Here is a 22,958-nt window from a genome sequence, read left to right on the forward strand (position 1 = left end):
TAATGTTAAAAAAAACATCATAAATACTGTTATAAACACTGTTAAACATAAAAAACATTATTTATTTTACATCACTTATTCAGGAATAATACTATTTCAAGCTGTATCATGACATTTCTTCCAGTTGCACCAGCTGACTTATGCAACTAAAAGACTGGCTTTTGATAGCAAATTCACACATAGAATTTAACAGAGGTTCATGTATTGGCACTGAACTGTTTCAACTCTTTATACTCCATCATTCAGGAGGAAGTGACTGAGGTAACAAGAGTTTAGTCATAAAATAAGATTTATTAATTTAACAATGCAATAACCCCAGAAAGGTTAAAATATCAGGGTTTGTGTTCACAGTTTTTCTAGTACTAACAATATGAATTCAAAGTCAAACACTGTGAATCAGATTTATCACGTACTGTCTGTTCACATCCTGCTACATCTATAACTAGGGCTTTTTATTTTTATTTTTCACTCATTATGGACTCTCCTGGACATTGTTCATTTTCTATGAGTTCTGTTTTGTCATCTCACTGCATATCTACATCAGATCTGATACAGGTTTACTTATGCACGGCAGAATGAACCAATCATTACTCATGTGTGTGACTGAAAGAACAATCTGAGTCATACTCGTGCATGTGCTGCTATTTTTGTGATCATGTGTTGTAAGTCATGTATGATAGACATCTTCATGCATCGACATTTTGGATTGTGGGAAGTGGATTTAAGATTGTGTCCAGGGGCCTTTTTGAATCTTAACTTATCCCTCATACCAACATGGATACTTACAACACTTTTTACCTTTGAGTCTGTACTGATACTTTTACCACAGTATTTTTACACAAGTATTTGTATGTCTGCTGCTTGAGTAAAGATTTTGCCACCTCTGAAAACATCTACTGTCCAGGAGAAATGATCTGTTTTGCATATTTAGACATTTTTCATTGAGGGTTGATGACATGATGTGAATTTAATCTCTTTCTAACTAGCTCACTAAACATTTTGGTGCAAAAACCATGTTCGATGTAGAGTACCTTTATGATGATTGAGTTTAAGAGGGACTTTAAGTGGGTTACTGTCATCTAACCTTCTTGAGCTGGTTCTCCAGTTTGATACACTCCTCTTTCTTCTGCTCCAGACCGATCTCCAGACTCTTCAGCCTGTTATCCTTCTTCAGAGTCGAGGAAGCCAAAGAGGAAGCCTTCTCTTTCAGGTCCAACACTGTTGTCTACAGAGCAGGTGAAAAGATGTGATGGAACAATGAGAATAAAAGTCACAGCACTAACGCTACAGCAGCAGCTGGAATATGAGACCATTAATCTTAAAGGAGTGATATTTTGCTGTTTTTTTTTAAATGGAATTCTACATTTTAAAACATTTCCCTGTGGTCTACATAAACTGTAAAGGCTATACTTGGGTCTGAATTCCTCATTAATTCAACTCCACAGGTCCATCTTCAACCCTATTTCTGAGTAATGACACCAGAAAGGTCATTTTGAGCGCTGGCCCTTTAAATGCACATGAGCCACTTCAGGCCCCACCACCTCCAAGTCGTTGACTGTGCTGCTATGTCCTGTTCAGCCACTTGTGTTCATTAATACAACCAACAACTGAACATTTCAGGTAATCGGCTCCAAGTTTGGACATATTTTCAGTATGAACTACAACCGCTGCTGCTGACAAACAATTATGTTGTACTCGGAGAAATGTTCATCAGAAGTTTTGGCCTTATATGTGCAAATGTTGTGACTTAACTAGTTATAGACGTAACAAATTAAGGAATTAAAACAGGTTGTAGAAATCCACTTGATTTTTGCCTCAATGAATATAAAGATAGCTTTGCAGCACCTGGAGGGTTCAAATTCAAACTTTTTGAACTATTAGGGTCCAAATACACAAATAAATGAACCAAAGACTAATAAAAGTGGGTTTAGCAAAATATGACCCCTTTAACATAACTAACTGATTAAAGGATTATTCCAGTTAATTTCAACTCTGGGTTTATTTTGATACAGGTAAGAGATGTAAGAACACTGGTATGACTTAAATGATCCTGGAGGGTCTTCTGAGAGCGTTTAAGAGACACAGATGGACTCAGAAGTGTCTCTTGTTCTTCTAAACCTTTTCCCATGACTTGTCTCTTCCTCTGCTCTACCAGCTCAACTCCTCCATCCATGAAGTCTCTCTGCCTTTCTTTTCTGGTCTTTACCTCTTTTGGTAGGGGCAGCGAAACAGAAACCAACGGGGACAGAGAGAGACACACACTCAGACGTGTAATTTTACCCTTGACTGACAATACTAACTCCAGACTACAGATCATCATGTTTGACTGGGCTTTGGTCAGAGAACCCTTGCTGCTTACTCGGATTATATTTAGGTACATGTATATATTGCTGTTGTCAGAAAAAAGCCCACATCTGCATTTAGCAGCGTAGAGAGGAATGTCTGTTTTTTCCGTGACTTTTCCCATGTATTTTTTAAAGTATATAATGACACTGTGAGTAAAGTATATAATGATCCTGTGATCACTAAAATTAACTGATGAGTTGAGGGCAGAGAAGCACAGTGGGCTTTTCATTAGAGCAACTGTGCTTTTTTGTTTTTTCATAGGTTTTTAGTTTCATGATGCCACATACATGACTTTACTGTATAATGTTTATTTTTTTGTCAAAATTTATCATCAATGTGGACGACATCTTTAAGTGTGTATTTACCTGTCTGTTGGTTTCTCCATAGATTAGACCTGGGCAACGTGGCCAAAAAGTTCAAATTCAATTTATTTCAGTGTTATGGCTGATTTTAATCAATTGCTATTAGCTACCTGAGCTGAAGACAAAACATGATTAAAAAATATTCTCTCTATTATACTAAGGCTCCACTGGCTAAGATTTATGATTATTTAACTCCAACTTGTGACAGGTGTCAGCAATCTACTGCAAACTTAATACACACGCTCTGGCACTGTCCACCCCAATATAAGTATTGGACTGAGATTTGTAATACCTTGTCAGAGGTAGTTGGGGAAAAAAAAAGGCCAAATGCTCTGAGTCCCCCCACCACCACCACTAAGTCCAAAAAGGTGTACTTGCTTTTGGTACCCTGCTAGCCAGAAGATTAATTGTAATTTATTGGAAATCAACAACACCGCCCTGTCATGTCAGCTGGATTAAAGACACCCTTTATTTTCTTAAATTGGAGAAAATCAGACTGTCTTTAACTGGCCGCTCCAGTAAATTTGGGAAATTATGGGGCCCATTCCTTCAATTTGTTAAGAAGACAGATCTTCCACTCACCCCTGACTGACACGACTGAAGCAGCTTAGAGATGTAGATATGTTATTTCTTCTGTGATGAGGGTTCTATGCTGCTACTTTGACTTGGGATGTCTGTGGCTTTTTCTATTGCAGTTTACTATTACCTGACTGATGAGCCTATATGTCTCTTACCCCCCCCCCCTTTTTTTTTTTTTTTAATGTCTATTTCTGCCCTTGTCCTACTTTTTTTTTAATTTAATTTTCTTTTTTGTGGTTGTTCTAGTTTCTATGTAAGTTGTTCGGGCATGCAGCAATACTTTAGTGACCACTTTTTCTTTCTGTTGTTTTTCATAAAAGAAAAAATGTATACTTAAAAACTCTTTGTAAATGTTTTAATACAGACGTATACATCTGCGAAACCCAATAAAAAAAGTAAAAAATATATATATATCTCTTTACAAAAACTATATTGTTGCTGTTGGGCTGAAACCTCTTATGTCCAAAATTATTATTTTCCAGGAATGGAGTTAAGAGATGTAGTCACAAGCTGTTTTCAACCCATTTTATTGGTTAAATACTTCTGAAACCATCAGGCCAACATGAAGACTGACCAATAGAATAGTTTTATGACAAAAAAAAAAAAGACCAAAAATGGACTTATGAGGTTTCTGGCCGACAGCAATGATATGTAATATTTGACTGGAGAAATACATTCACTATTAATATATTACAAGTTGCAAACAGGTTGCATTGTGAATTTTTGTTGGGCACAAAAAGTCTCCTGAGGAATGGTTTCAATTTTTTTTAGGATTTAGGTATTTTTCAGAATTTTTGGAAAGCAAAGCCTTAATCAAGTTATTTTAATATATTGCCTTGTATTGTCCCTTCTACACATTATATCTGAATGTACTTTTTGGTTTTTTGGTTGACATTTTGTAACATCTTTGCAGTAGATTTTATTAGTTTATGTTTGGTTCATGTCTGACATCTGTTCCTGCTTTCTTTCTTATTTAAATTCAACAGCAGGATGTAGAATTGTGTGTCTCTTTTTATGGTATGGATACTATTATTACTTAAATGAATAGCTTCTGAACACAGCATGTACACCTACTTATTCTTGAAAATAGAAATATTTAAAGAATATTCTTTTGCTGAGTGCTGGTTTTCTTGAAATGCTTAATTGTAACCTTACTACTGTGTCGTCCAAGTGTCTCTGTGTCTGAGAAAGGACAGCGCCCTAAACTGCTATGTCATTCTGTATCTGTCTTTGTTTTTGCTGCGGCGGTTTGTGTGAATCACGAAAGGTTACGGCAAAATGAGTTCAGTTTCAGACACTACTTCCATCTGTTGTGGATGTTGTCTGCTGTTGTCATGGAAACGTGACTGTTTTATCATTGTTGTCCTTCTGTGCAAAGACCTTGAGAGGCTCCAAGGTCTGTTCAGTCAAACTGACATGAATACAGACAGAGAGAGGAGCGGATGTTTCTATGACTTAGAAGACAGCACATATAGTATGTCCTGTACAGTGTGTGCTTGTCGGCATGTCCTCTACCTCACGGTCGGCCAGGTCAGCCTGCAAGTGGGACACTTTCTCTCTCAGCTCCTTCAGCTCCTTCTTGCTGGACTCCATCTCGTCTCCTTTTTCTCTTTCCTCCTTTTCCCGTTGCTCCTTCAACCGCTCGATGATTCGCTCCTGGACAGAAAGAGGAGATTGAAGAAGAGAGAAAAGAGAGATTGAAGTCAGAAAGAAAGAGGAAAGGGATGAAAGTCATAAATGAAAGGATGCATTAAGGTAGGAAAAGTGGAGGGATTGTTGGAAAGAGAAAAACAGAGGATAAAGTCACCTCATATGCTCCAACAGTCGCTCAATATCAAGTTTCTGTACTAATAACAGTCGCATTAAACTTTATGTACATGGCAGCTTTGACAGGATCTAACAGCCAAAAGTGATTTTATAAATGTAATATGTTCTGGCCCATGATTTAATCTTCACAACCATTAAAATACTATAGAGACTCTCCAGCTATAGAACAACACAGAGGCCAGTTCAAGCACAAGTACAAAAGTTCACATACAAAGTAGGACAGACAGAGCATATACAGGCTGTGTGTGAGTTGTCTTGTACATCTGTGTTTGTGAGGAACAATCTGACATTCAACCTTGAGATCTAGATGCTTTGGAAAACGAGGACACAGAGAGCTCAGGTTGGAATAAAGTGTATGTTAAGCTGAGGGAAGACATGTGTGAAACAGATGAGGGGATGTGTTGTGTCCTAACAGGTTTAGACACACAAACAGGTGTGTGTATGTGAAAAGTATGAGCATGAAGTACAGAAAAAACTCAACATGTAGATCATATTCTTCTTTGGTATCAATCTCCCATAAAACAGTACCTAACGTTGGACAATTCTACTTAAAATCACCAGATTCCAGAAAATGATTCCCGATTTGTTACTTTATTTTACGTTCTCATCTGATGCAAACGTTCCATGATTCACATCCCAATTAACATAGATAAAGACACCAACCTTAGATTTTGTGCATGTATTGACATGGTCTTTCGTAATATACTTGTTTTTATGGGCGACCTTGTCATATATTAGCAGTATATGCACTGGAAATGTAGGTGTGAAATGATTTCTGTAATTTTTCTGCCTCAAAAATCAAAATATTTTTAATGGTTTTAGAAAAAAGTAACCGTACAACAGCATAATAAATGAATACTTACATCTAAAGGATCTGATTCAATGTGGAGATACACCAGAACAAAACTGCTCTGATGTTTTTATTTATTTATTTACTTACTTATTTACTTACTTATTTATTTTCTATTTCAGTTTTTAGAAAGGTGGAATTCGGCAAATACAGAACTTAAAGACACTTTGTACCTTAGAACAGCTCTGCAAAATTTCATGCATATATCATGAACACTTCAAAAGTAATAAATTACTGAAATTCACGCCCATTTTTAAAGCTCCATACCTGAAAAACTAATGATGCTATATGATGGAAATTATGTATGGTGTTCACTGGGACTAATACAATTTTTTTCTCAAAGTATGAAGCAACTCTGCGATGGTGATTCAAGAGACCTCTGGTGATTTTACATAGTTGCAATAATATGTAAGGGATAACGCACACTGAGCTGGTCATTATTCCAACATAAACTCCAACAGAGTGATGTGGGACCCTGATGCTTATTGCATGGCTCTGTACTAAAGGAATCAATAATCTGATGAAAATACTGAGACTTCAGAGTCCATGACTAGAAATGTATCCATATGCCTAGTTATTAGTAGCAGCAGCTGTGAAAGAATTCACTATGAATAGCATGAAAATAAATATTATTCTTAAAAACATGGACGTGGATAAAAACAAAAACTTTGTGTTACTTTCCAACATAACACATAGTGTAAAATACCATGTGCAAAAAGATGGAAAGGCAAAAAGGGAAAAAAGTATTAAAATAATACCTATCCAAAGGCACCAAAACAATGAAAATAGAATAAAAAGGCTTATAAAAGTCATTTGAGTAAAGTAGAAGTCTGCCACTTCAGCCTGCCAACACTCACACATCTAGCTGACACCCTGAATATTGGGCACAGGATAATTAATATCCTCTTTTCTAGTGTGTGTGTGACATCGCTAAGGAGATTGAGCTGGTAACATAATCACACCAAACACACCAGAAGTATGTTTTCATCAACACTTTCAAGTGGACTGCCGGTGTAAATGTCACCAGTTGGTTTCCCAGAATCAGGGTCGAGTCCTCACAAGGAACAGAGTGAACACTCATAAAACAGGCAGTTGTGGGTTAAATTCACGTTTGGTAGTTTCAAGGCTGTTTCATAGCTACCTGAGTTTTTAGACTGAGACACAAATGCTGTGTTTGTTGGTTAAATCCACTTGAACTTGAGAAAAGAAGCTGCATGTTGGACAGTTTCTAATCTTTAATGGACACAGGCTGTGAATGATTTAATAATGAAACAGCCTATGTGATTATTGGTTCATTTCCCATTTTCAGAGTCATCTGGTCATCGCCTGGGTGGTCGACGGTTTCGCTCATAGCCCTTTTATTAAAGTAACCTTGCTCGGGGGGTGACCTGAGGTTGACCAACAGTGTGTGTACATGTGTGTGTACTGTACGTGTGTGTGTGCACTGCACATGTGTGTGCCCTGTACATGTGTGTGTGTGTGTGTGTGTGTGTGTGTGCACTGTACATGTGTGTGTGTTTACTGTACATGTGTGTGCCCTGTACATGTGTGTGCCCTGTACATGTGTGTGTGTGTGTGTGTGCACTGTACATGTGTGTGTGTTTACTGTACATGTGTGTGCCCTGTACATGTGTGTGCCCTGTAAGTGTGTGTGCACTGTACACGTGTATGTGTGTGCACTGTACGTGTGTGTCCTGTACATGTGTGTGCACTGTAAGCGTGTGTGTACTGTACGTGTGTGTCCTGTATGTGTGTGTGTACTGTACGTGTGTGTCCTGTACATGTGTGTGCACTGTAAGCGTGTGTGTCCTGTACATGTGCCCTGTACGTGTGTGTGTACTGTACGTGTGTGTCCTGTACATGTGTGTGCACTGTAAGCGTGTGTGTACTGTACGTGTGCCCTGTACGTGTGTGTGTACTGTACGTGTGTGGCCTGTACATGTGTGTGTACTGTACGTGTGTGTGCCCTGTACATGTGTTTGTGTGCGTACCTTCTCGGCCAGAGCCTCCTCCAGCGTTCCCAGTGCTGTGTCGGTGTTGGAGGTGTCTGTCTGCAGAGACTTGACTCTGTCTTTCAGACCGCTCAGCTGCTTGTCTTTATCCCTCAGCTGGTCCTGGAGGTTCTCTATCTACAAAAAGAAAATGCGGGAAAAAACTCATATATAGCACTGTGTTGTTTTTGTAGAAAATTCACCTGTTTTCAAATGAAAAATATTTCATTGGCAAGTCTGTATGTGATCAAACTGAGCCAAAATAAAGCATAAAAATTTCTTTTTCCTCCTTTCCCTCATTCTTTGTGTCACTCTTCTTTTCTCACATAATAATTTCCTTGCACATGATTTTTTCATCTAAACATCCCAACTACAAGAGATACTATCTTGTCAAAAAGGTCTCGGTTTTAACACAGGAAAAAGACTAAAAGGCAGAGTGCTGTTAAATATAAACTCTCCCTCTTCCTAAATCTCTACACATTTAACTTCTACACTCTTTACCTCCATTTCCTTCTAGATTTTTCCCCATCTCTATCCTTCCCCCTTCTGTTTCCTCTCACAGTGATTTGGTGGCAGATTAATTTTCTGTTAAAACACTAAATCAGCAGAAAAAACTGAAGATCTCATTCTTTTCCCGAGCCTGCAAAGTGTGTTTCTGTGTGTGCGTTAAGAGAGATCACAGACAAAGATAAAGAGTTATGTCAACTTTGTGGTCTTCATTAGCAAACGAATGGAACAAAAGGTTGACCAGCACAAAAATAACAAATGAGGAGTTGAGGAAGAATGTCAGAGATGGAAAGGGTAAGTGTAAAAGTGATGAATTAAACCTTGCTTCGTGTACATTTGTTTCGCAGATAGAGAGAAAGACAAGTGATTGAACCCCCCTGTGTCAAAAAAAAAAAAAAGAACCATCTGAAAAAAGTCATATTGGTATGTAACCTTTGACTCCACTGCAGGTGAGTCAGACACATTTACAGTGCCGCAGAGATCGGGAGTGTGTGTGTTCATACAGTAAAACATTGTCAGCGCCTCATTAATCAACCGTTCACCTGACAGCCTGACTGACAGTTCCTCCTCTCTCTCGTGCACACACTTGACATTGAGAGGTAGAGTCTCTTTGATCCTGTCTGCACTTCCTGAAACTGACAACTGCTCGATGCTCGACACACACTCCCTCACATGCATATACACACAAATCTCACACATACACACACACACATACACACACACACACGTATTGACTCTGTCTTGTCCCATTTTAATCCCAGAATTGGCTGTGATAATGAACTGAAATACGTTAACAAAACAATTACCAGCTGACGCTTCTCCTCATCTGTGTCATGATGCTGTTCACACATAAAAGGAAATTATATTGAGAACAAAGAGAAGAGGATGATGGGAGATCAGACGAATACCTTGACAATTAATTGTCAATGCGCATGGTGATTTCCTTTAGTACTTGATGTGCAGTGATAAACAAATGAGAAAAATGTGGAGGATAAAGAGGAGGTTGACAAAGAGGGTATTTACTTAAAACGCAGAAATAGAGAAATGAGAGGAAATCAAAAGTGCAGATTAGATAATGAAGGAGTCAGCAGCATCTCTGTCTGTCTCAGACAGTGGACTGTATTCTATTTGAAGACGGCAGAGGTCATCATTTATTGAACAGGAGGAACTCATTAGTATGCATCTGATTTCAAACACACTCTGTCTCTCTCCTCCCCCTCCCTGTCTGCCTTCATGTCTGTGTGCTTGATTGTCTCTAACAATTAGCTGCTCACACTGTCCATTTCTGCATATTTTTTCCTAAAAGTGACAAGTGGGAGAAATGAAGAGACAGAGAGAAAAGAGAGATGCTTGTATTTAAATAACAATTAGGAGAAAGAAAGATGACACGACTTCAGCAGTATATATTAGCTTGTGATTTTTACTCAATAGCCTAATTATTATTGTCATTATTTTTGTTCTCTAAGCATTCATTCATCCATCCATCAGCAAGCGGTGGATGTTTTTGTAGTTCAACTCTTCTGAGTGTCTCTGAAAGTGTTTCACTCAGCATGTCTCCTATCAGTGTGACAGTGAGTTGCAAGTGTCTGTGTTTGCATCACATATACACAACAGAACACATAGATATAAACACACACAAACTTGTTGAAAATGGCCAAAGCGATGCATAAAGCACTTGAAACTCTGCATCTCTGGGTCTTTTTGCCTCCTGTCTGTCTGCGGCTGCTCCATAACCACATACAGTCTTACAGCCCCATCTAGTGGCTGCAGTATTACATGACAAAATAATGACATTAAACGCCTCCATGCATGATACTCTTTGTAATCTGATCAAAAAGGCCCCTTTTTTTGCTACATAAATGCTGATATCCTGTGTTCCAGTACCTTTCTGCCGGTTGGTTAATTACATGTCAGCCACATCATCACTTCAGACCAATTACTGAATTCTCTCGTGGAATAAAATATTTTCACCTCTTCTCATGAAATGATTGTGACAATGTGATTTATTCTTGATAGACAAAGTGTAACTGGGACTCAGTATGTGATCATTGTACCTGGTCAAAGGTGATTACAGATGTGTATAAATAGGAATAAAAGAGGAACGTGTCTGAAAATAAAATTTAGAAGCTTTGTTGTCCACATTGGGATCTTTGTTGGTTCATAACACGTCAGGTAACTGTTAAGCATAAAAATGCTGAATGTTAATGACAACTTTCCTCAGTCTTCTGTATAAAAACAGCTGGAGCAGTATTTGAGATTTTACTGCTTTTTAATGACATCATCTTATCATATTCTCTTCTGCTATGATTTAACAACCACCTATGTGGAGAATTAGCACCACCAGCTGTTTATCTTGAGGTGCACAAGGTTTATTGATGTCATAAACAGTAATTTCCTTGTGTACTTCAGTAGTAGGTTAGGTTATTATTTATGCCAAATCTGTTCTGTTCAATAGTTGTTTCCAGGGAATAAAACAAAAATTCCCGCACCAGAGTTGTAATGGCTTTATTTCTTCATTTAATCTTTGGTATATATAAAAATATACTATTATTATGCCGTATACTATGCTAGCAGAAACAGAAAAAGACAGTAAAATCATTAATTGCAATTACACTCTTTGCTCATAAAGTTGGAATAATTTTGTTTTCAGACAAATTAGGTAAAAATATTTTATTCCAACTTTATGGAGACCAGTGTGGAAAATGCATTGTCAATTAACATTTAATTATCACAACAGTCCTACTCCTACTGACAAGTACATCAACAAACACCAACTAGTGCTTATGTCCAAAAACTGACAGCATCAATAAATTTTAACTTTGTATTGTTATGTACGGTCAACTCTTTGGTGTGCGTTTCCCTGGCATCCAGTTGATCTTAAAAACATTTACATAAGTTGAGGTCATCTTACCTTCTTCTGCAGGACGTTAACTTTCCGTTCCTTAACATCCAGCATGTCCTTGAGGTCAGTGATCTCGCCATGCTGAGTACTTTTCTCCTCCGTCAGCTCTGATATCTGCTGACTCTTTTTGGAGAGGAGAGATTCTTTTTCCTCTAGACGGAGACGCAGTGCATCCACCTGGCCACACATAAAGACAAGTGAATGGAAAATAAACATTCATAAACTACACAACAATATTTCTGAATTTCTAGGTGTAGATGATTTCTAAGATGAAGTGTACCTCAGTCTGTAATATGGCAGCCCTCTGCTCCTTGGCAGTGAGTGACTCTTTGAGTACGTCCACATGTTGTTTACTGTCAGAGAACTGATTGTTCAGAGTTTCCAGTTTGGTCCTTAAAGCTAACATCTCACTGTCTTTACGATTCAGATCCTGCTTCACCTGCTCCATCTGCATGACACAAACAAACAAACAAAGGAGTGAAAAACCGCTTTGTTAGGGTGTGTACTATAGAGAACTGCACACTTTCTACTGTTAAAATATGTTACAATCACTACAAGCTTTACTAAGAGAGCCTTGATTTTAGGGCAGTTATTAAAGCGTAAGACCTTTCTAATAACTCATTGTAGAAGATCATTTGAGCCATTTGTAAACATAGATCATGTCTGCAAAATAAGCACTTTGAGATATATTTGAATCAGAATTTGTCCCAAAATTTCTACATTCAATTCTTTTGACCTTTATCTATGAATAAACACATATTCATTTAGCACTGATCAGGCATTCCACATATTTTTGACAAAAGTCTAATACTGAGCAGTGTCTGGATTAAAATAAGTGCTAACATACATTTACTTTCCTCATCCTAATATAATAATCCACATGTGACACAACAGAGAAAAGTAAATGACAGAAAACACAAAATACACTAAAAATATTGTTTATGGTCTTCTACAATGTCACTTAGTTTGGAAACTACACAGAAATTGATTCATTTTTCCCTGAAAAGTAAACAACTGTTAGATAAACAGCATTAAACAAATTCTATATCCTCAGCTGTAGATCAATACCAAAAATATGGGGTTAATTCTTTTAAACATGTTCATGAAAAGAAAAGCACCAAAAAGCAATGTATGTACAGAATTAACATATTTAAAGTTCTCATGGCCTCTCAGTCTTTCTGACAGTGGGTTAGTTTTGGGAGTAAAGTGGCAAAAAACCCAAATCAGAGCACAGCACAATAGTAAAACATCAGAAACTCCTCAGCAAACCAATCTGAGCCACTACAAACCTCATGCAAGGAGAAAGAGAAGTGGTTTAGAGGTGCACACACTGCAGCAACACCTGCCACTGTTTTGTTCAGACGGCCAGAAACAACTATTACGGCCAGACAGTGTCTAATAACAGACCCGGTGGTACATGATTCTTGAAGAAAAACAATTTAAGAGAACAAAACTAAAATACATTCTATTTACACCGTTTAACCAGATGTGAACTAAAGTGTGTCTTTCCATGTGTAACCAATTACAGTAGTGGAAAAACAGTTTTTGAACACCCTTAAAATTTTACATAATCTCAAACATTATGAAATATTTGCATAAAAATCTTCGTGTTTCAGAAGGTGTGGCTGCATCAAACAGACACAAACAAATGCATTTTTTTTTGTTAATTGTTAATTAGAAAAAATAACAAAACTAAATTTTTGACAGTTTCAACGTGTCACGTAATGGATGTGTTTCATTATCTACTGAAACTTGATAGAACAGTGAACATGCAGAAGGGAGCATGTGGGTTTGGAGAAGGGAACAATACTTGGTAGAGTTTAATGTCTGAAGAGTGATTCTTAATGTAATATATTACAAATGCATGGGGTGTCCAAACACTTTTGCCCACCACTGTATATTAAATGACACTTTAGCTACAGTTTGTGTCACCGTCAACAGTGCATCAACATACACTGCAAAACAGGAATTTGTTGTCCTCCACTTATCCAAATCAGGGCTTGTCAATATCAACATTTGTCATTTATTAAACAACATCAGAGTTACAGTATAGTTGCTTAATGCTGTCTGAACACAAAGTCAGTCTACTGGAAAACTAGTCAAGCAGCAACTAGTCAGTTATCCTAAAGAAAGAAAGAAAGAAAGAAAGAGAGAAAGAAAGAAAGAAAGAAAGAAAGAAAGAAAGAAAGAAAGAAAGAAAGAACGCAAGCTCAAACAGACACAGAGGTGTGTCTCTTACTGCCGCCATCTCCTGTTGAAGCTCATTGGCTTGTTGCCTTAGGTCCTCCTTCTCTGATTGGCTGTGACTTAGCTCCTCCTTCAGCTGCTCAACCTGGCAGGAGAGGAGGGCGTCACCATGACCACAAGAAATCAGAAGCCACAGTAGCTTCGTTTACCACATGTGGTTTGCCAAAAGCACGTGCTGAGATAACACATGAAAACCATCCTGTCCACTCCAGTACTACAGTTATGTACTATTATAGTTTTTTGCACATCTGGGGAGGAAAGCAAAAGTCGAGGCATCAGCTTGTCACAAACTATGAAGTACTCTCTGGCCATTTCATTTCACAGGAAGCAACTTTGTGAGATGGAGAATAATGTGCTTCATATTAAAGTTAAAATAGGAACATATATGTAATCTATACGAATACTTGTAACTAATTTGTTTCACAATGTTTTATAACCAGACTTTTGCAGTGGTGTGTCCCAGAAATTAACTGCCATGTCTATGCTTCATGTAGCACCTTTGCATGGGATGATTGAAGTCTGTTTTTTACTCTAATTTACTGACTTTATTCCCCAGTTCTTGTGTCAATGCTCATCACATACAGATAACTGTGGAAAGATGAAAAAATAGTTACTGTAGTTGTCATGGACAGTCGTGGAAAAAATTTTTAAAATCACCCCTTGTTTTCTTCAATTTCTGGTTCATTTTAATGCCTGGTACAACTAAAGGCACATTTGTTTGGACAAATATAATGATAACAACAAAAATAGCTCATAGTAGTTTAATTTCAGAGCTGATATTTAGCCATTTTTCATGGTTTTCTTGATAATAACCAAAATCACTTCAGTTCTTACATCAGTAACATTGGCAATGGCATTGTACTGACAGTCTGTTCATGTTTTGTTTACTGTTTTCACTCTGTTTTAGTCACATGATACACACAGGAGTTCGTACTTGATTGCATAACCACTGTTTTTGATGACTTTTGATGGTCTAATCATTTTTTCCGTGCCTGTATCTCATTAATCTTGTCACTGTTTGAGACGATCCTTTCTAAAAGATTTACATTAATTCTTTCAGAGAACTTCCATGTTATATTATGAGAGACTTTTCCTGAATTAGCGCACAAAACACTTTTAAACCTTTCATTTATCATCACCAGCTCAACCTACATAGTCCTCAACAGGGAAATAGGCTGAAATAAATGTACAGGAGTAACAAAATGTTGCAAATCCAACCAAATCACAATGATGTCAGTTCACAGAGGATTCATTTTAGCAGAGGACCTCTGTATTATCTGAAATAATAGGTAATTTGTGGTGGAAGTTTTCCTTTACAAAGTACAGACAAATTCAGTAAATTCACAGGGGATTAAGATCACAGATGACCTCCACAATTATTACAAATTACCAGAGGTCCACAGATAACACTAGTCCCATGCTAATATGGCTCTTGAAGCATAATTTCATGAGCACTCCTTATTCAAAGCATTGTCATAAACAGGTTTATAGTTGTTAAAGTTGTCATTCATGAAAATACAACTACAGCCCCTGATGTTACATATACTATGATGCTATATGTCTGTATTAGCTTTGAAAACATGGAAATCTAACATGTAAATGGCTGAGTTATAATGGGCTCTACATATAATGCCTAAATGTATGCTGACAACATAAAGAAGACGTGTAAATTAATGCCTTCAGGATCTAAAACAGCCATCCATTATAACAAATATATTAAAACTCAAACAAGCAGCAGAAACTGACGAATACGTTTCCAAACCGGCTCATCTTCCCACATGACGGAAGCACCGATTTGATGGTTTAATGAGCACGGTTCCCTCAGTAACACATTTTTTTCTTGACACTAATGTTGTATCAGTCAAGGAAAAAGTCAAGTCAAGTTGTTTTGCAGAAATGGTAAAAGCCTTTCAACGCTAAGACAGTCAGATAAGGTGTATGCGTGCTTGTGTTCTGTCACCTTGTTCTTCATGAACTTGGAGTGAGATCTGTAAACCTCCATCTGCTTGATCTCCTCCTCTCTCTCCTCGCTGCTCAGAGCTCCGTTCGACTTCAGCATATTCACCTCCTCCTCCAACTCTCTCATGCCGCGCTCCAGTGAACTGATTTTTGCATCCTGGAAGCACATCAACATGTATTTCTCATCTGTTTATGTTAAGATCATGTGTAATTTACTCTACCTGAGTCATAAATATTATCAAAACAAAATCTGGTGTTTTAGCATTTCTCAGACATGAGTGGAACTAGAAAATATCTACATCAGAGGTGAACACATGATAAACAAGAAAAGCACTTGGAGAGCACAGACCTCCGCCAAGGCAGATCAGTGGGCCCCCGTGGCCCCCCACCCCCACCCCCAATCACCACCAAAATTTAATAATTTCTTCCTTGTGCCAGTATCAACATTTCATGAAAATTTCATGAAAATCCGTCCATAACTTTTTGAGTTATCTTGCTAACAAACAAACAAACAAGCACGCACACACGGACGCACACACACAAAGCAAAGCAATCACAATACCTCCTGGCAGAGATTAAAAAAATAAATGAAGCATGAGAATAAATGTAGAAAGAAGAAGTATAAATGGGAAGTGATGATCATGGGTAGTTTTATTGCATTTATATTAACAGACTTAAAGTGCATGTAAGTCTGTTGATACTGATTCTTTAATGTCTGTCAATTCTACAGATGTTTGGTTTGCCCACTTTTACCTGATATCTGACTGTTTTACACAGAACAGGGCAGAACATAATCAGTGCAATAGTTATTATCTTGTCCCATCTTGCAATAGCTGTCTTTATGTCCAGAAAGTACTTTACTATTGTACTTTTATGTTTTTAAATATCTTCTATTTATAATGTTTCTATATATTTATATTATTTTTGTATGAATTAGCTTTTTTCTGCCTTTACAGTTTTTCATTTCCTCACTTACTGTTCTACACTTACATTTTTAAAATCTTTTACTGTTCTTATCATTATTTCTTTTCATTATTCCTCAGTTTTGAATAATTTGTACTGTGGATACTGTTCTTTTTGCTCTTATCTGCTGTAACACAGTAATTTTTCCTGATGTGGGATGAATAAAGTATCATATTGTATCTTATCTTGATGATGTTATACATTATAACAGGAAGCGTTAAAATGATAGTATCGTATCATAATGTATCGCATTGCATGGTATTTTAGTGATGTTATAGATTACTACAGTAAGCGTAAAAAGATTTGATTGATTACAAAACTGTGGCAGGACAAGTTTGACTGAGATCTATGTAATTAGCTTAATGACTGTTTTTTTAAATGTAACCATATGTTTATGTTTATCAGGGTTCCTACAGGTTTCTGCAAGTTAAATTTAAGACTTTTTAAGACCTTTTTAAGACTATATAGAACAAAATTCAATGTCCATTTCAAGCCATACTGGCAAAAATTTGTGACTTTCTGTGTTGGGTTGAATATTCTGTGATCATTTTTGCAAAGTTAGCGATAATTGGTTCCAAATTTCAATATAAATTGTCAGGTTGGAACGGGTGGAACTGAGTCAACTAACGTTACTTTCTTTGCAGCTTGGACATTTAACAGACACATTTAAACACAATTCAGCAAACAGGTATATAGCAACATAACTTAAGATTTACCATATCAAATTTAATACATTTTACAGACTTTTTTAAGGTATTAAATGAAGTTTTAGAAATTCAAGACTTTTAAGACTTTTTAAGACCCTACTGGAACCCTGGTTTATACACTGAACTAAACATGAAAATGAAAAATAGTCACTATGCATGCTTTAATCCCATTACTGTAAACTTTAAGAAGACATCAATAAGGCTATTGTTCCTATTAATGGTGTGAATAGTTTAGTGATAAACTATGAAGTATGTCCACTAGATGGAGCAATTTGAGTTACACTGAGAAAAAAAAAACAATTCTCTATGAGGTTTCTTCAGAGTTTAATATGAAGTGCACAGTGATGTAAATGAAAACTCTTCTTACCAAATGTATGACCACAAAGATTTTGTTTACCTTCATTTCGATGACTGTCTGCAGAGCCTTAGTCTTAGTTGATTCTGGAGCTGCCTCGTACCTCCTGTGCAGCTCCTGAGAGACACACATACCACGATGGTCAGCAAAGGTCAGAGTGGGATGGAGCGGAGGATGGAGAGAGGGATGCATGGAGGGAGAAGAAGGCCGAGAGCAAGGGGAGGAGGCGACAGGAAAGGAGTGGAGGGACGGCTGAACAGCAGGTGTCGGCCGCGGAGAGGGAGCAGGGAAGGACGGTGAGTGCTGGAGGGAAGGATGGATGAAAGCTGGATGATGAGGGGGACAGGAGGAGGGATGGACAGTGGGACGGATGGAGTGGCTACGGGAAGGAGGGGAAGGGACGGGGAAGGAGGGGGAGGATCGTAGTGGGGGGTGGCGTGAGGGGGAAACCGAGAAAGGAGGAGAGGGCTGGAACTGGGGGAACACATGGAAAGGAGGTGGTATTGGGATGGAGGGGGAGACGGGGAATGAAGGAGAGATGGGGATGGAGAGGGAGGCAGGATGGAGGTGTTTTCCTCTTGAGGAGGCGCTGGCTTTTTGCCTCCTTGAGTTGATCCGTCCATCCCACATCCTTCAAATTATGACGCCACTCAGAAAGCTGACACCAGTTTAGCTTTAAATGTGAAGAAATGATCAAAACCAGCAGCCTGAAAGAAATTCAGTCAATCAGCTCCACGTCTCAATGTCTGCAGCCTGAAAGAAGGCGTCCAAAAAAAAAAAAGAAATACAAGAAGAAAAATATTTTAACCTTAGCCCTTAACCTACATCATCTACAAAACTACTGTAAAGACTTTGACTTTTTTTATAATATCTAGAAGAGTGCAAGTCAAAGCCAAATAACTCTTAAGTCTAAGGTTAAATTCTCCTAATTCACTGTACATTAATTTCCTAACTGTCTGGCTGATGTTGTTCCATCATAACTCACAAGTCAAATGAAGAGAGTGCAGAGCTAAAAGGAAAATAAGGGGGAGCGTAGTCATAGATGGACATAAAAAAAGAGAAAAAGACACAAAAAGAGAGAGAAATGAAAGGGAGAGGGCGAGCAAGAGAGGGAGAGAATGAAAGCAGAGGGCAGTGAATGCATCACTGCTTTTCTTTGGAGGAAATGTACTTACAAAAGCAGCTAATGCATGAGCCATGGACCACTAACATACACACAAATGTGAAAGGGATAGTAGGGTGCCATGCCCAGAGGCACTAATGTCAGAGCTCTGAATACCCATGAGACACACATGTTTGGACACACACTCAAGGAACTGGGTTGTTAATCAATTCCTATTGAAGATTAAGTCAAGGCAGATCCAGAAATATTTCCAAATTGTTACTTTCTAAATAGCTGTAGTTAACTGCCTGGACCTTCTGTTAATAATTCACATGTATGTTATGCATGTGTCAATAATGTGTCCTGGCAAATTTCACTCTAATTCATAATGAGATCTTTTAGATAGTAAATTGTTATTCTGGAATTTCAGAGGTATGGTTTACATTTGCAAGTAACAATCTCTGTTGTCAAACACTTTCAGAAAAAAGGCAAAAACTTGGTCTAGAATAATGATGCAATGTGAAGCAACAATGATTCACATTTATGTAAGAGATGTTCTAATAATTTGAAGGAAGTATATCCCTAATTATGAAAAATGCTGCCTGGTTCTCTCTCTGTCACAGTCATTTGCAGCAAATGATAAATTAATGATGCATTCACTGCTCTTCTGACTGTTTGAGCATATTCCTCCTCCTGTGGGCCATTGTGAGCTGTGGTTTATTTTTAGTGCAACCAAAACTATATCTGTGTCAAGGGGGAACAATTTGCACGATTATCTGTGTCCTGCAATCAGCACACCCAAAAATACATGAATCACTGAAATTTCTATTCACAACTGCTTGCTTTCCATTATAGGACTGTGAGCCTTTGGTGGAGGTGTGCACTCTAACCAGCACCCTTCACTAGAAATGAATAAACCCAGGAGAACACTATTCAAGTGTATCAGCAGCATTCTGTATTCTGCAATAACACTTATACACCAATCAGACATAATATTCTGACCACTGACAAGAGAAGTGGTAATAATACGATTATTTCATTACAATTGCACCCTTCACTGGGTTGGATATATTAGGCAGCAAATGAAGATTAAGGCCGAATCCCAATTCACCCTTTGGCCCTCCCCCTTACCCCTACCCCTCCATTTTGTATTTTCATGTGAAGGGGTAGGGGTGTCCAGATTCTGGATGAGTCTGAAGGGAAGGGCTAAGGGGGAGGGCTGTTTGGCCCTGGAAACAGTGATTTTTCAGGACCATGCTACAAATGGAGGGGTATAAAAAATCTCCCATAATTCTGTTCGAATCATTGACAAGATGGAGGTAAACACAGCAAAAAAGTGCAATATTGTGATGAAAGAAACACACAAATGTACGTATTTTCGTCGTAAACAAGATAATTATTTGATCATCCCTTTAAAGGTGCGAAAGACTTTTGTCACCAATTTTTCATCAAATTTGTAAAACCCCAGTCATAGCCTAAGTGTGACGAATCCGTAAGTCTTTCTGGGATTACTCACCTGAATCCCTTCCCTCATGGTGAACCATTTCGAAGTGTACTCCACCATAAACAAACCATTTGTTTACAAACAGATGTGGTAGGTAACTTGCGCATCTTCAGAATTTTGTCGCGACATGCACTGGGGGAAGCGGAGGCTCGCACAGCCGCCTGGCAGTGGCAGTGCAACCATATGATATCATATGGCTGCAACAAACACGACACGCTGTGACTGGGGTTTTACAGATTTGAAGAAAAATTGGTGATGAAAGTCTTCTGCAGCTTTAATGCAGTTTCAGTGTGTTATAGATCGCATTTCTGCCTTTTGTGATTGATAGCCGCAAAAAGATGACCAAAGCCCACACAACTGAGTCCATTACAGCTGCTGACAGCACGGGGAATTCTTTCACAAACAAAGTTCTTGCATCTGTTTATAGCAGCATCAGTGACTGCTGATGATGTTACATCTCGAAGGGTTGTCTCATTTCATAGGGGAATGTTTCAACCCCTACCCCTTGCAGCTCTGTTTCAAAGGGTAGTATCAAATGCAAGGGCCAAGGGGTAGGGGTAAGGGGGAGGGCCAAGGGGTGAATTGGGATTGGGCCTTAGTCATCACAGCTGATGCGTTGGAAGCAGCGAAACAAGCAACATAAGGAACTGAGTGACTTTGACCAGGTCCATATCGTAACAGTGATGACTGGGGTCAGAATATCTCCACAACTGCAAGTCTTGTTGGGTGTTCCTGGGGCACGTTTCTGGGTTAAATAGTGAACACAGCCATCTGTGCGCCCTTCAGCGCAAATAGTGAGCGAACGATGGGTCGGTGAACGCAAAATCTGTTTCTGTGCTCGTTGCGTTCGCTAAGCCATCGTTCGCTCACTATTTGCGTTGAAGGGTGCACTAGACAGGTGCATTCAGTATTTAACCCAGAATGAACGCCTCCGCTCCCGCTGTTTCCAGTCATCTGACAGCATGATGGTTAGAATGAAGAAGCATTATAGGCTATCAGTGACCCCGGATCTGTGACCTCCTCCCTTACCCTCATCAGTCTGGATAGACCTCCTCATCCTCATCTGACTATAGATGTACCCCATCAGCTGTCTGCATGTACCACCCCCCCACACACACACAATGAGCTGAACTGAATTATTAACACAAATATATTGTGCGTCGGGCTGGACATCTAAGGATGACCCCAGTTATTCCACACTGGTGACTTTATTAACAGAATTCTAAATGGTCACTGTTGGTCGTAACCATGCCGAACAACAGGACAAACAGATTGTATAGAAAAACTGAACGCTGTTCTGTTCCTCTCATCCGCGCGCTCATATCTCATTACGCGCACGCACAGACACACATACGCGCTGGTGTGTGTGTCACCAGTTCACTGGCTTTGCCCCCATATGGTTCTCATTCATTCATTCATTCATTCATTCATCTCTCAAAGCCACACACACTTTGTCCTGAACTAATCTATATTTATCCATAAATTAATAGAGAATAAAATTCGGTGAGCGGATCAGTCCTCACTCTATAAATTCGTTTTGATCAGTGCAAAATGTCCATTAAAGATATTGTCATTAAAGATATTGTCAAAATTGTGCTAAAAATCTTCTTTTTCAAATGTAAATAGTATTTCAAAGGAAATACATGACAGAAGTGAAGTGAAATGAAGCTACAAGAATACATCCTCCTTCTAATGCAGACCTCTGAGGTCCACATTAAAATCAGCTCTTTAGCGAGGAACTGGGCAAGTGCACCCTTTTAACCAACTAGCCCAGAAATGGGATAGTGCATTTTGCTTTGCGTTGGGGTTAACGAACTAATGCACGAACGCATTTTGCATTGCGTTAGTTGTTTACGAACAAAGAGTGAGCCCAGAAATGGGATAGCGCAAAATGTGTTAAATAGACGCATTTTGTGTTGCGCTGGGCTTAACGATTTAACCAACTAGTGCAGAAACGAGCCTCTAGTCTGCAGTGGTTAGTACTGACCACAAATGGACTAACGAAGGACATCCCAGTCTCAGGACCATTGATCATCTGTGGGAGGTGTTGGACAAATAAATCTGATCCATGGAGGCCCACCTCTCTACTTCCAGGACTTCAGGGATCTGCTGATTAGGTCTTAGTCCAGATACCACAGCACACCTTCAGAGGTCTGGTGGAGTCTAGGCCTCGGGTCAGAGCTGGTTTTGTGAAAAAAGGGAACCTAGACAATATTAGACAGGTGTTAATAATAATCTGATCCTTAAATGTTTGATTGGTTGAGATCCGGTTGTTGTTCTTTAGGTACGAACCACTTGACACTGGGAATGAACAAGACCTGGAGATGATCTGACCCAATGATTTGATCATAAAAATTTCTCTTTTATTAAAGCTACTCATGTCCCTACTCTTGCCAATTTTGCTGTTTTTAACACATCAACTTCAAGGACTAAATGTTCACTTGCTGTCTAATATACAGGGTGGGGAAGCAAAATTTACAATATTTTGAGGCAGGGATTGAAAGACAGTGTATGACCAATTAGTTTATTGAAAGTCATGAGAATTTATTTGCCACAAGAAAATTTACATCATAGAAAATGTTTTTATTCTATGTGTCCTCCTTCTTTCTCAATAACTGCCTTCACACGCTTCCTGAAACTTGCACAAGTGTTCCTCAAATATTCGGGTGACAACTTCTCCCATTCTTCTTTAATAGTATCTTCCAGACTTTCTCATAATAGTTTTGCTCATAGTCATTCTCTTCTTTCCATTATAAA

General features: G+C 38.4%; 1 protein-coding gene across 16 annotated transcripts in view; it reads right to left on the reverse strand.

Moving 5' to 3' along the window:
* LOC115429445 (ELKS/Rab6-interacting/CAST family member 1-like) overlaps positions 1 to 22,958 on the reverse strand; it is a 153,496-nt gene that overhangs the window by 89,910 nt on the left and 40,628 nt on the right. For 11 of the 16 annotated variants that reach the window (XR_003936785.1, XR_003936784.1, XM_030148867.1 and 8 more), the window contains 8 exons: positions 17,638 to 17,712; positions 15,572 to 15,727; positions 13,604 to 13,696; positions 11,645 to 11,812; positions 11,374 to 11,541; positions 7,956 to 8,093; positions 4,803 to 4,943; positions 1,085 to 1,225 (listed from right to left, as the gene is read on the reverse strand). Coding sequence is in view for 13 of the 16 variants with exons in the window: in XM_030148867.1 (XP_030004727.1) it covers positions 1,085 to 1,225; positions 4,803 to 4,943; positions 7,956 to 8,093; positions 11,374 to 11,541; positions 11,645 to 11,812; positions 13,604 to 13,696; positions 15,572 to 15,727; positions 17,638 to 17,712 (1,080 nt within the window). In the remaining 3 variants the exon portion in view is untranslated. The remainder of the gene's footprint in view (positions 1 to 1,084; positions 1,226 to 4,802; positions 4,944 to 7,955; positions 8,094 to 11,373; positions 11,542 to 11,644; positions 11,813 to 13,603; positions 13,697 to 15,571; positions 15,728 to 17,637; positions 17,713 to 22,958) is intronic. The other 5 variants (XR_003936786.1, XM_030148878.1, XM_030148877.1 and 2 more) reach the window with 1 other exon arrangement.

The sequence above is a fragment of the Sphaeramia orbicularis genome, chromosome 12 (assembly GCF_902148855.1).
Source record: "Sphaeramia orbicularis chromosome 12, fSphaOr1.1, whole genome shotgun sequence".
Classification (NCBI taxonomy): Eukaryota; Metazoa; Chordata; class Actinopteri; order Kurtiformes; family Apogonidae; genus Sphaeramia; species Sphaeramia orbicularis.